A 13,314-nucleotide genomic window follows, 5' to 3' on the forward strand; every position below is an offset into this window, starting at 1 on the left:
TTAATGTTGGAATTATTTTTTTTGTCAATAATGCTTAAAATGTATTTCATTATAATTATTATTTAGTTAATTTATTAAATTAATTATTTTTGATTTTCTTTGGCTTTAGATGTTTAGGTGTGTGTGTACGTAATGCTAATTTACAAACTTATCATTAAGAATCTAAACAATAATGGCAAACATGTACAATCATAATTTTCACAAACATTATGAAATTATAAATTCTAATTTTAAAATAGTTGCATGTCTTCATAGTTAATAATACAATATCAAATAATTTATAACAAATTGAATAAATAATCGAAATAATAATAATTATACGATAATGAGGCGAAAGATAAATAGCTTTTATTTACATCGGAAATTTTAAATTCAAGTAGATTTCTGTTTGTAGAACTCTGGTAATTGACAGAACATTTAAACTGTATAGAGCAGAGGGAGAGCAGTGTTTGAACAATGTTTTATTTTTCAATTTTTTTCGGAATTAACAAAAATTAAATTGCACTGACCCTATCTTGGTTTTCTTTTGTTATTTGTTCTGTTCCAGAACCTGCAGGAATCCAGAAATGTTTGTGATATCATAAAGAAAAAATCGATTATTTCAGTAAAATGTTTTACATTCTTGCAGTTTCGGGAACAGAGCGAATTTTTGTTTTGGAGATTTGAAATGATTTTTAAATTTCATGGAATTTTATAATTCATAATCATCTTTGTTTTCTTTTATTCCTATACAATTATCATCACATTTGTTTGGTTTTTGTTGTCTCGAGCATCAAAGAAAGGATTTTCTTTACATTTTTGTTGTTGATTAGTCTAATCCTTCCTCAGGCCTTGATATTTACGCATTTCCATTATTTGCAACAATTTATGTTGCATCTTACAATTTTATGAATGCGAATGACTCAAATGATGTGCCGCACCCAAGGGATGGAAATATGGGCCGTAGGGTGAGTAGGGCATGGTGTGTGAGTACAGCAAACTACTGGCATAGGCACCAGGTCCAAAGGAACCGGTGGGTGGTGGAATTGTCGGGCTATTCACATCCATGCCAGGATTTTGTTTCTTCCATTTGGTGCGACGATTTTGGAACCAGATTTTAACCTGGAAATAGAAGGGAAAATAATTGAGGATTATTAAAAATGAAGATAAAATAATAGTTAATTATAGCAAAATAAGAACGGGTTTGATAGCCCTTAGAATAAATTCCTAAAATCATTAATTGTAGGTCTGTCTTGAAATCTAATTTGTAAAAGTCTCAAATTTAGGAAAATACTTTAAAAATACACAAATTTTATCCTAATAATTCTCAAAAAAATCCATGAAATTTAAATAACTTAAATTTGACATTAAAAAAGATTGTTCAAAATGGTTGTAGTCCTTAAAAAAGTATTATTTAAAAAGGTTGTAGTCCTTAATTTTTTTTCTTTTAAAAATCCAAATCCATTTGTAATTGTCCTTGGAAAAAAATTATTTAAAAAGTCTAAAAATACTTTTAAAAATCCACGTTTGGATGGTTCTTGAAAAAATATTCTTAAAAAAAACCACGTTTGTTATGGTCCTTGAAAAAATATTCTTAGAAAAATCCACGTTTAAAATGGTCCTTAAAAAATATTATTTAAAACTTCCACGTTTGATACGGTCTTTAAAAAGATTCTTTAAAAAATTCAGAAGCGTGGAGTCCTTGAAGAAATATTCTTTAAAAATCCACGTTTGCTATGGTCCTTGAAAAGATATTCTTTAAAAAATCCACATCCTTGTAAAAATATTCTTTAAAAAATCCACATCCTTGAAAAAACATTCTTTAAAAAATCCACGTTTGCTATAGTCTTTGAAAAAAAAAAAATATTCTTTAAAAATCCACGTTTGCTGTGGTCCTTAAAAAAATATTCTTTAAAAAAATCCACGTTTCCTATGGTCCTTAAAAAAATATTCTTTAAAAAAATCCACGTTTGGTCCTTGAAAAAATATTCTTTAAAAAAATCCACGTTTGGTCCTTGAAAAAATATTCTTTAAAAAAATCCACGTTTGGTCCTTGAAAAAATATTCTTTAAAAAAATCCACGTTTGGTCCTTGAAAAAATATTCTTTAAAAAAATCCACGTTTGGTCCTTGAAGAAATATTCTTTAAAAAAATCCACGTTTGCTATGGTCCTTGAAAAAATATTCTTTAAAAAAATCCACGTTTGCTATGGTCCTTGAAAAAATATTCTTTAAAAATCCACGTTTGCTTTGGTCCTTGAAATAATATTCTTTAAAAAAATCCACGTTTGGTCCTTGAAAAAATATTCTTTAAAAAATCTACGTTTGGTCCTTGAAAAAATATTCTTTAAAAAAATCCACGTTTGGTCCTTGAAAAAATATTCTTTAAAAAATCCACGTTTGCTATAGTCTTTGAAAAAATATTCTTTAAAAAATCCACGTTTGCTATGGTCTTTGAAAAAATGTTCTTTAAAAAATCCACGTTTGCTATGGTCTTTGAAAAAATGTTCTTTAAAAAATCCACGTTTGCTATAGTCTTTGAAAAAATATTCTTTAAAAAATCCACGTTTGCTATGGTCTTTGAAAAAATATTCTTTAAAAAATCCACGTTTGCTATAGTCTTTGAAAAAATATTCTTTAAAAAATCCACGTTTGCTATAGTCTTTGAAAAAATATTCTTTAAAAAATCCACGTTTGCTATAGTCTTTGAAAAAATATTCTTTAAAAAATCCACGTTTGCTATGGTCTTTGAAAAAATATTCTTTAAAAAATCCACGTTTGCTATAGTCTTTGAAAAAATATTCTTTAAAAAATCCACGTTTGCTATAGTCTTTGAAAAAATATTCTTTAAAAAATCAACGTTTTCTATGGTCCTTGAAAAAAATATTCTTTAAATTATCCACGTTTTTATGGTCCTTGAAAAAAATATTCTTTAAAAAATCCACGTTTTCTATGGTCATTGAAAAAAATATTCTTTAAAAAATCCAAGTTTGCTATGGTCCTTGAAAAAAATATTCTTTAAAATATCCACGTTTGCTATGGTCCTTGAAAAAATATTCTTTAAAAAATCCACGTTTTTATGGTCCTTGAAAAAATATTCTTTAAAAAATCCACGTTTTTATGGTCCTTGAAAAAATATTCTTTAAAAAATCCACGTTTTTATGGTCCTTGAAAAAATATTCTTTAAAAAATCCACGTTTTCTATGGTCCTTGAAAAAAATATTCTTAAAAAAATCCACGTTTTCTATGGTCCTTGGAAAAAATATTCTTAAAAAAAATCCGCGTTTTCTATGGTCCTTGAAAAAAATATTCTTTAAAAAATCCACGTTTTCTATGGTCCTTGAAAAAAATATTCTTTAAAAAATCCACGTTTTCTGTGGTCCTTAAAAAAATATTCTTTAAAAAACCCACGTTTAGAAGGGTCCTTGAAAAAATATTCTTTAAAAAATCCACTTTTAGAAGGGTCCTTAAAAATATATTCTTTTCAAAATTCACGTTTACTATGGTCTTTGAAAAAATATTCTTTAAAAAATCCACTTTTAGAAGGGTCCTTAAAAATATATTCTTTACAAAATCCACGTTTGCTATGGTCCTTGAAAAAAAAATATTCTTTAAAAAATCCACGTTTGCTATGGTCCATGAAAAAATATTCTTTACAAAATCTACGTTTGCTATAGTGTTTGAAAAAATATTCTTTAATAATCCACATTTGCTTTGATCCTTGAAAAAAATTTTTTTTTAAAAAATCCTTGTTTGCTATGGTCCTTGAAAACATATTCCTTAAAAAATGCACGTTTGCTATGGCCCTTGAAAAAATATTTTTTAAAAAATCCACGTTTAGAAGGGTCCTTGAAAAAATATTCTTTACAAAATCCCCACTTGTAATAGTCCTTGATAAATGTTTAAAAAATACCCCTCATATTGCTTTTAAAAATCTGTTAAAAGTGGCTAGTCTGTTATTGTTCTTAAAAAATATTTTTTAAATAATCCATATTTGGAATAGTCCTTCAAGAAATATTCTTTGAAGTAGTCTTTGAAAGAAGTCCTTTTGGAAATGCCTATATTTGTTTTCCTTTATTTTCAAATATTTACCTGTGTTTCAGTCAGCGACAGACTCAATGCCAAATTCAAACGTTCGCACACACTCAGATACCGGGTTGTCTTAAATTTATTCTCCAAGGACACCAATTGTTCATATGTAAATGCGGTGCGGGCTCGCCGGGGCTTTGAACCACCACCACCACTGCTATTCGATTTTCCATCACCGGAACGGCCATCACCCTTTTTCGAATCTGTCTCACTCGTATGATCATCAATATCACTCATGCCATCATCACACATGTCATCCTGGTCCATGTCATTAAGGTCTTGGGCTAAAGACGGAAAAGGGAAGAAACGAGAGAACAAAGAAGAATTGTAAATATTAGATAAATAGAAATAAATTAGCAATTATTGATGTTAAAACTAAACTAATAGTGGAATATATCTCTGGAAATTATCATCAATCACTCAAAGGCAAATGGTCAGCACATCATTCCAAACGATGTCACCACATGCATGAGTTGGTTTGATGATGGTGACCACCAATGCAATAAAAAGGACAATTGTCTATCTTTCAAAATATAAATTGAAATCAATCACTTTCACTTTGCGCTACCCCACCCACCCCTGTTGCCACAGTCATCATCGGAGTCGTCAGAATGGGCCATCAAAAAAAAAAAAAAGAAAAAAAGGTAACACCCTCCCACAAAAATGCAATCAATATTTGATGGTCGCTCTCCCACACCACCAACCTCACATCATTCACGCCATGGCATGAAAAGGCAAAAAAAAAATGACAAAATTAATTGGAAATAAATCTGTGTTGGGCCTTGGTGGGCCTGGGGACTCATATCCACAGACATACATACATACACATTTGAGAATTGATGTTACCATTCAATTCAATTAAAATAGATTATGGCTGGCTGCTACGCCGTTGTTGTCACAGTTGTTTTGCACACACCCATATACATACATGTATAGTTGTGCGGGTGTAGTTGTGACAACCAATTATTTGTGATGTTACAACAATTTATGCCATAGCGATTTTATTCACTTTGATCTCCGCATAATTCGTTGGCGAGTTATTAAATGGAATCGGAAAATAGTTGTTTTATATTTTTCGAAGGCCTTCGATTGGAAGGGGAAAATACAACTGACCGACTGTGAAATGACCTTTCACCACTTAGGATATATGAAAAATGTGAATAATTACACTGTTCTACAAAATTCATTTTCTCAATAATTACGGGAAAAATCCAGCAGAATATGAAAGTAGAGCAAAAAAAAAAAAGAAGAAACGTGTATCGGCGTTTTGAAAGTAAGCAATTTAGATAGTGCGTGCTTCTTCCACACTTCTACACCTTTCAAAATTTTCGGATTACGATTCTTCGGAATCCATGCATTTTATATATATAAAGTCTTCGCGCGATATTGCAAATTAAAATACAAGGACTATTTTTTTTTTATCAAAAATATTAAACCTCAGGCGAGTCAAGAAAGAGGCCTTTCTGGTCCCTTTTTAAATATGCTGAAAAACTTCCATTAAACTGAATCGTAGCAAAGTCAAAATATTCTACAAAATTATTTGTCATGTAATTCTGTGTAGGCCCTAGAAGCCATAAGTCATGAGTCTAAATCTTACGTAAAGAATAAATAAACACCACTATGCATATTTGGTAGTAGATCATACGTCCCGAAATTCACTCCATTTGAGCTGATATTAGCCATTATTCAAATCTTAGCCATATATCCAAATCTTAGCCGATATCGATAAAATTAGGCAAAGGTATTTCCGTGCTTTATAAGATATCTGGTACCAAATATCATTGCTGTCGAATGCATATTACGAAATGGGGGACTTAAACACCAAATCTGATGAAATATACATATGGGAGCTATAGCTATATCTGAAGATATATATGGGAACTATATCCAAATCTGAACCAATCTTGCTAAAATCAGGCAGAGGTATTTCTGAGCTGTATCTGATACCAAACATCATTTTGGCGGGGTGCATGTAACGAATGCTGGAGACTTTAACACCAAATCGGATGAAACACATAGTATATGGGAGCTATATGAAGTACTTGCTTCTAGATTGAATTCTGTCGGATGTATCAAAATTCAGGACTTATGGTCTGATATTGGCTATTTGGTGCACGACTAACCCGAAATCGGTTGAGGATATACATGAGATCTACAGGGTTGTCCATATTCGACGGACCCATCTGATAACGCCATAACTTTTGACAGAGATTTCACATCGCTTACAGACATACCGCGTTTGAAGCGTCAGTCCAAGCAGATTTTTACCATGAACCAATACACGCCACGCGAGCGCTCTGAAATAGTTGAAATTTACATTCAACAGAAGAAGTCAATTGTGAAAACTCAACGTGCTTTTAAAACATTAAAAAATGTGAGAAATGCGTCTTCTAAGAATACCATTATACGAAAAATTTTCGATAGGTAAGGCTCTTTCTAATCCGAAGAGGCCATATAAAAGTCGACCAAGGCGATCGGCCGAGAATATCGCTGCCGTACGAGCCAGTGTTGAGAGGTCCCCAAGAACATCCCAAAAACGCCGTTCTCAGCAGTTGGGCATGGCCCGGTCCACTTTACAACGGATTATTCGCATTGATTTGTATTTGTTCCCGTACAAAATTCAATTGACGCAAAGAATGTTGCCTGCGGACAAGCCTCGTCGATTGAAATGGGCCCAAAGAATCATGGGTCCGTCGAATATGGGCAACCCTGCATAAAATAGTTTGAAATATATTTTGCATGTCATATTATATATTATTTGCCACTGCGCAGCACTTCTTTTCACAAACCTCACTAGTACCGCATAGCTGAACACAGATCGACCTATCGCGTTATACGAGGTCTGAAGGGTCTTATTATAAGCACCTTTTTCCTACTTTTCATTTTTTCGCAGATAGCTGTGGCTGGCACGAACGACTAAAACATGCTGTCCCCTAGAATCTTCGGGTAGTTCGTGTTGTGAATTAAATTTCCCTGTAACTGTATATTCAGCTGAGTGCTTATCTTCGCAGAGCATATGGTAAAGAGTGTCCACTGCTAATTCACTTGTTCTGGGATCAATAGTGTTGGAACGACGGACATAATCACGCTCAATTGCTACTCCTTCAGCCTCTACTGGGAAATTTGATATTACTTCGAATATTCGACCAACAGGTACATGCGGCAGAAGCTTTGATTAGGTCTCGGAAAAATCTTTCTTACAACCCCAATATCCAAAATCTTGCCAGAGAGCTTTCCCATGGTTAAGTAAAGTGTGGAGTTCAAAGATTATATATTCTTGAAAAATGTTAAACAAAAAACAGGAGAAGTTCCTGAAAAGTAATCCTCAAGAATCCACCACTTATATAGCGGGAAGCTGTCGAAAGAATTTTTTTTCAAAGCCAATTAATCCTTATAAAATATTTTTTTTATAAAAAAAACATGACTTTTGGCCAGGAATTTTTTTAAAATATTATTATATTTTTTTTTTAATCCGCGTTAGTCCTTGAAAAATCCATGATAGGTTTTTACTGCGATGTTTTATTTTATAAAAGCATTGTGAAAAATAAGATGGGAAGACATTGAAGAGCATTTGTAAAAAGTCTTCTATTCTTGGCTTGGTAGTTTCCCAAAAAATAATCTCTTTTTTAAATCCCAGAAGCATTTTTTGTTTGAGTTTCTGCACACAGAAGTGTCTTAATTTTTTAATATTCACTATTCTTTACCAGGAATGGTTGACTACAAAACCTTTGGTTGCAAGTTAGAAACAAAAAAAAAAAAAAAAATTACAAATTCATTGACTCATGGGGAAAGTTGGTATGGTCACTTCGTATGATATGTCACCCTCAAAATAATTCGGATGCAGTTTTGTAAGTAGTTTATTTTTCCAAAAGGTTTTTAATTAACCCCTTTACTTGGAAAATACATTTTTTTGTTCTAACGTTGTATAAAACCAATGAAGCCGGCTTAACCTAAGCAGACTTTAATATGAATTATTTAATTTAGGACTCCTTCATAATTAAATGTTGCGAAATGGTAGCGAAGGTCTAAGAACATTATTTGACTGTTTCACAACATGTCCGATTTTCCTTCAAACCATTTTGGCTTTGTGGAAAATTTCTAGGAAATCAACTACCAAACAATCCCATCAAAAAATCAACATTTTTTCACCGTAACCTCCAAGAAAACTCCCTTCTTACGTTTAATCCGTCATTTGCTCCACCAAAAACAAAAAACGAAAATCCAAAACAAGAAAGTAAGGACAATTAAGTAAAAGTTTACTTGTTAACAAATTAACTACACAACAAAACAATTTAGAAACCTCAGGCAAGGTTAAACATTTTCATGGCAAGACGAAGCAGCAACAACACTATAAAACGAATGCTTACCCCGTCGTAGCTAAAACCAAACCAAACAATCAAATCGTTTTTGAAACCCTTTCGGCATGGCTTGTACGAACAACGTTCACCGATGTGGCGGATGGGGTGCGAATGCTTGTTGGATTCTTTAAAATGCCATTTAAGTAGCGTTCAAAATGCACTCAAGCATTAAGCGGCGAAACAAGATTAACAACAACACCACCAACAATTTCTCATTGTTAAGGATATTAGTTGCAAATAAATTGGAATCAAATTGTCGTCTTCGTAACAACAGCAACAAAAGGGTTGAGATTTAAATAATTCCAAGTGTTTGCTTGTGGAGAGGGTGAAGGCAAACCTGTCAAACCCTTTTCAAAAACGACAAGACATGACTACCTTTTCGCTAGAAGATAAGGAAGGAGGATTTTTTCATTGACTGGCGTTTGAGGAAAGAAAGTTGCTAACATTTGTAAATGTCGCCAAGGAGTTGTTGCTTGAAATGTGTAAATTCAAGGTATTACCACGAAAGACTTAATCAAGGGAAAGTTTTGGTTGAAGAGATTTTCACTCATTTTTGTTTTTTTTGAAAGTTTAACGAAAGGGATTTTAGTTGGTTACTGAGAAAATTTTACAGAGGGTTAGGGTATTTTTAAATAATTAATAGACATTTTTACATTACTTTGAAAATGATAAAATGACGAAATTGATCTAAGAATATAACTTTTTTATTTTTTAATGAAAATCAGAATGAAAAATGATAAAATATAAACTTAGATAATAATAAACTTATAGAAGACCAGAAGGTAATTCAATAGAAGAGCAGAACGTCATCTTATGGAAAATGGGAAAGACTACCCATTGAAGAGGATGAACTGATCTTCTATTATATTATCTAGAATTACTTTCCTCTGTTACTTTCCTGGAGAACCTTTTCATCTTCTATGGAAATACCAACTAGACTTCTCTAAGAAAAAGCCTCCTGATTTGCTTTTCATAAGGGAAACTTATTATTTTGTGATCCTTACTTACTGTTTTTTGTATGAAAAGACCATCTCTTATTAGGAAACCCTTTTCGAATTTCAAGAAAGGAAGGCTTTCTTCAAAAAGAAGTCCTCAAAGTGTTCTATCGCTTGCGAACCAATGGTGAAATAAGGAATGGAAAATTCGGTTTTAGAATGGACCTTGACAAACTTTTTTGTGGAACCGTAACTAGGACTAATTTTAAATCTTAAACTTTGTAAAAATTTGAAATATAAATTTTTCAAGATAGTTTTCTACCGGATACGAATTTTGAACACCAAGAAGTCGCCCTTGGGGTGAAAAGACTCCTTAAAATTCTTATAACACAAAATATTATTGCAACAAACCCTCAGTAGATTATGAAAGTTCAGCTAAATTTGAAGTCATACGTTTCGGGGGTTGTGAAAGTTAACCTCGCAAAGTAACCTATATGGAGTGGCAAATTCCCCCTGTGCCACATTTTTGTATTTCTAGACAGTATTTTAAACAAAAATACGGTGTTTATTTAAGACAATTTTTTTTTTTTTTTTTTGGAAAATGGACCAAAATATACCCTTTCCATACTCGCTTGAGCGTTGAAATTTAAACCAAATTATTAACGTATGTAAATATTTTTGAAGGGCTCATAATCCGAAAATTTGAAATTTTAAAAGGTGGAACTTGCCCTCTCTTTGTGATATCAACATTGGAACCCCTCATACAAATGTCTTCATTTTTTTTGGCTCAAATTTCCTAACCCATAGTTTTTTCCTATAATTATGGAAAAAATAAATTTTGTCGCATAGTGTAATTAAGGGATATCGGTATTTGGTAGGCAATCTCAAAAACCTGGATTTACAATGAGTATTAAAATTTCAAAAAATTAAAAGTCAGACAATTTGGGCGAAAAATGCGGCTTAAGCTTTCAAATCATCCGAAATCGATCGGAATCGTTATGTGGGTGTTTTGTCGAAAACGGAGATCATACTTGCTAATTTTTACTCGCGAGCAGGAGTGTTTGAAGAGTATAAGTTTTACAAAAAGCTTACTCTATATTATTTAATTTTCCGTAAGGAAAATAAGAGTGGTAGTACTTGAATTCGAGTAGGAGTTTACACTAAGAGTGGTAGTCGAAGCGCTCGAGTTAGAGTAAGAGTTTACTCTAAGAGTGCAATCAAATGTACAAAATAATTTGTTATTTATTGTGTTTATGTGTGTATTAGCAAACAGGTTTTAATGTTTTTGTGAACTTTTGGCAGCTAAAGTCACGAGGAGAGTAGTAGCAGTCAGTGGATTTTGGGTACCAAAAAAAAGGCAAAAAAAAATGCAAATGACAATGACCTTCAAGGCATTTGTGCTGCTTTCATTTACTGCTGTGGGTTGGGAAAATACTCAAACGTACAAATAAAACCACAGTATGACAAAATCTTATAAAGTACTCGACAAGAGTTGAATCTGCTCGATTTCGAGCGAATTTTACTTCCACTCGAAAAGGTACAAAAAATCCACTCTCTTTTTCGAGTGACATAGAAAACTAGAGTTTTTTCGATTTATTTATCTTTTCTCGCATGGGTGCTGCTGCTCAAATTCGAGTAGAGATTGAAACTAGCTGTAGCATTTCAATTTATTTTTTTAATGAATCTTTTTTTATTTAAGCACAAAAACATAAAATTAAATTTTAAAAACGCTGAAAGCTGTAGTCCTAAATATTATACTAAAATAAAAAATCCGGAGGTACTGTGATATGCAGCTTATAGTTTATACCATATGAGAGGTTAAAACTGCCTGTGAGACCTCCCATCTACTTCATGACAGAACGTGGAACCTATACGTATGTGGAACCATACCGAATAGTAAACCTCAATATGGGCATTTTCCATAGAGAGCGATAATATTCTCAGTTATGAACCTAAAAATCAAATTGAAGAAATTTTTAATTCGAGAGGGGCGGTTATATCTGGACTTCACTTAATAGTGGACCTAATGTTTTATGGGGGCTATAACTAAAACTTGATCAAACTTTATCAATTTAATTGACAGCCCAATCTTAATAGATCTTTTTGTTAAAAATAATATGTTCGGCTTGACTTTGTCGTACTTTTTAACAAAAATAATATTTATTTTAAAGGCTTTTAAAATATTCGGTCTTAACCCTATTGCTATTGCATTCGCTGTGATTCGCTTTAACTTAGACATCTTTGAATAAAACTATGTGGTCCCCGACGAATATTTTAATATGATATACCCTCCATTTATAGTGTAGGTTATAATAACTCCTTGTTCTCAAAGGATATATACCCCTCAACCAAATACAACGAAGTTGCCAAAAGCTTGATTAGATTTCCAATTAATACCCCATTCTATGGTGTGTTTATCTTACCCTCTCTTTAGGACATTCATACATATGCACGGATGTTTGTGTATGAATGCTGTCATATCCTTTGGCATTCGACTAAATCATTTTTCTTTACACGGCTACACAAGCATGAAATCCGCTCTTACTTTCCCTTGGCTGTCTAAAAATAGCATAGCAGACCGAACACCAACAAAAACAAGAAACACCTCAAACAAAAGTTCTGGTTCAGCTTCCAGTTAAATAACAAAAGGAGGAACATACGACCAGTAGCATCCATCATCAGCATTTGAATGGGAGACATTGCGCTTAGCAGCGGGGCTGGGAGAGTGTAGTGCGACGTTTAGGTTGGCAAATGACGGTGTGTGTCTTCCGGAAATGGAAATTGACTGCAGGTTGTTTTAGTTTGCGAGTCGCATTCAACCAGCGTATCAACCGACCGACCGACCAGCCAGCAATCTGTTGTTTGTTCATTCATTTAAACAGACATCCATTACAAAAGTAAACCTATTTATAAATGTTGTTTGCTCTGTAACCGCCATTACGCGTACGTACACTATCGTCATGCAGTGGCCTTAGATAAACACCAACAGAGGCGTAGGTGAAAGTAATGGAAAAAAAGGGGGGGGGGGGATAAAATTATAAAGTAAAGGGATAACGACCTGTTTATGTAGGTCGAAAAGAAAATGAATACGAAAAAATTTTCATTTTTCCAAATGTTTGATTTCTAATCAATATAAACAAATTCAAAATTTTAAAATCCCAACAGAGAATTGGTGCTTTTCTCTCTCATTAATTTTCTGTCGTCATATGAAAAAACTGCAATCAACTTCAGACTGCTGTCATTTTTAAGCCACTAGTCCGACAGCTGTTAAAATTATTCCATTGACAGCTCATTGTATTGTTTACAAGGGTACAAAAGCATTTTGGTGTGGATTTTCCAGAAAAAAATGTTATTCGCGATGGAATTCAAGCGTGATAGCGTGATTTCTTTATATTTGGTTGGAAAACCACAAGTGGCTATCGTTAGAGCACTCCAGCATTTAAATGTGAATAAATCTTTTGTGTCTAGTACCATCACTCGTTACCGTGATACTGGTAGCGTAGCCCGACGTCAAGGAGGTGGACGGAAGAAAACATCAACATCCGCAGAAATTGTAACCTTGGACATTTCTACAGGACTTAGCACCATAGCACGGGCACCCGCGGAATGGTTACAAAATAAGGTTCCTCGCTTCGTTTCTAGCACACCATGGCCACAAAAATCTCCGGAAACCAATCCGTTGGACTATTGTGTCTGGAGTATTTTGGCAAGGTTGGTACTAAAAAATACCAAAGTGTTGATCACCTCAAGCGCTTCGTCGGAATGCCGTAGAGCAATATTCGGGCAGCGTGTGACGGTTTCATTGGCCGTTTGAAGGCCATAATTCGTGCCAAAGGTGACCAATTCGAACAAATCTAAACTCATTCTAAAATTTGATGATATTTCCGACATTTTTTGCTTTCATTCAATAAATTAAAAATTATGGTGTTTGACTTTGTTGCAGATTTTTTATCT

General features: G+C 33.1%; 1 protein-coding gene across 1 annotated transcript in view; it reads right to left on the reverse strand.

The window, feature by feature from the left end:
- Positions 1–292: 292 nt before the first annotated feature.
- Positions 293–13,314, reverse strand: part of LOC101895624 (homeobox protein slou) — a 43,054-nt gene continuing 30,032 nt past the window's right edge. Inside the window, exons 3-4 of the mRNA XM_059121212.1 lie at positions 4,071–4,351; positions 293–1,101 (exon numbers count right to left, since the gene is read on the reverse strand). Coding sequence (XP_058977195.1) covers positions 886–1,101; positions 4,071–4,351 — 497 coding nt within the window. The 3' untranslated portion in view covers positions 293–885. The remainder of the gene's footprint in view (positions 1,102–4,070; positions 4,352–13,314) is intronic.

Source organism: Musca domestica, unplaced genomic scaffold (genome assembly GCF_030504385.1).
Source record: "Musca domestica strain aabys unplaced genomic scaffold, Musca_domestica.polishedcontigs.V.1.1 1, whole genome shotgun sequence".
Classification (NCBI taxonomy): domain Eukaryota; kingdom Metazoa; phylum Arthropoda; class Insecta; order Diptera; family Muscidae; genus Musca; species Musca domestica.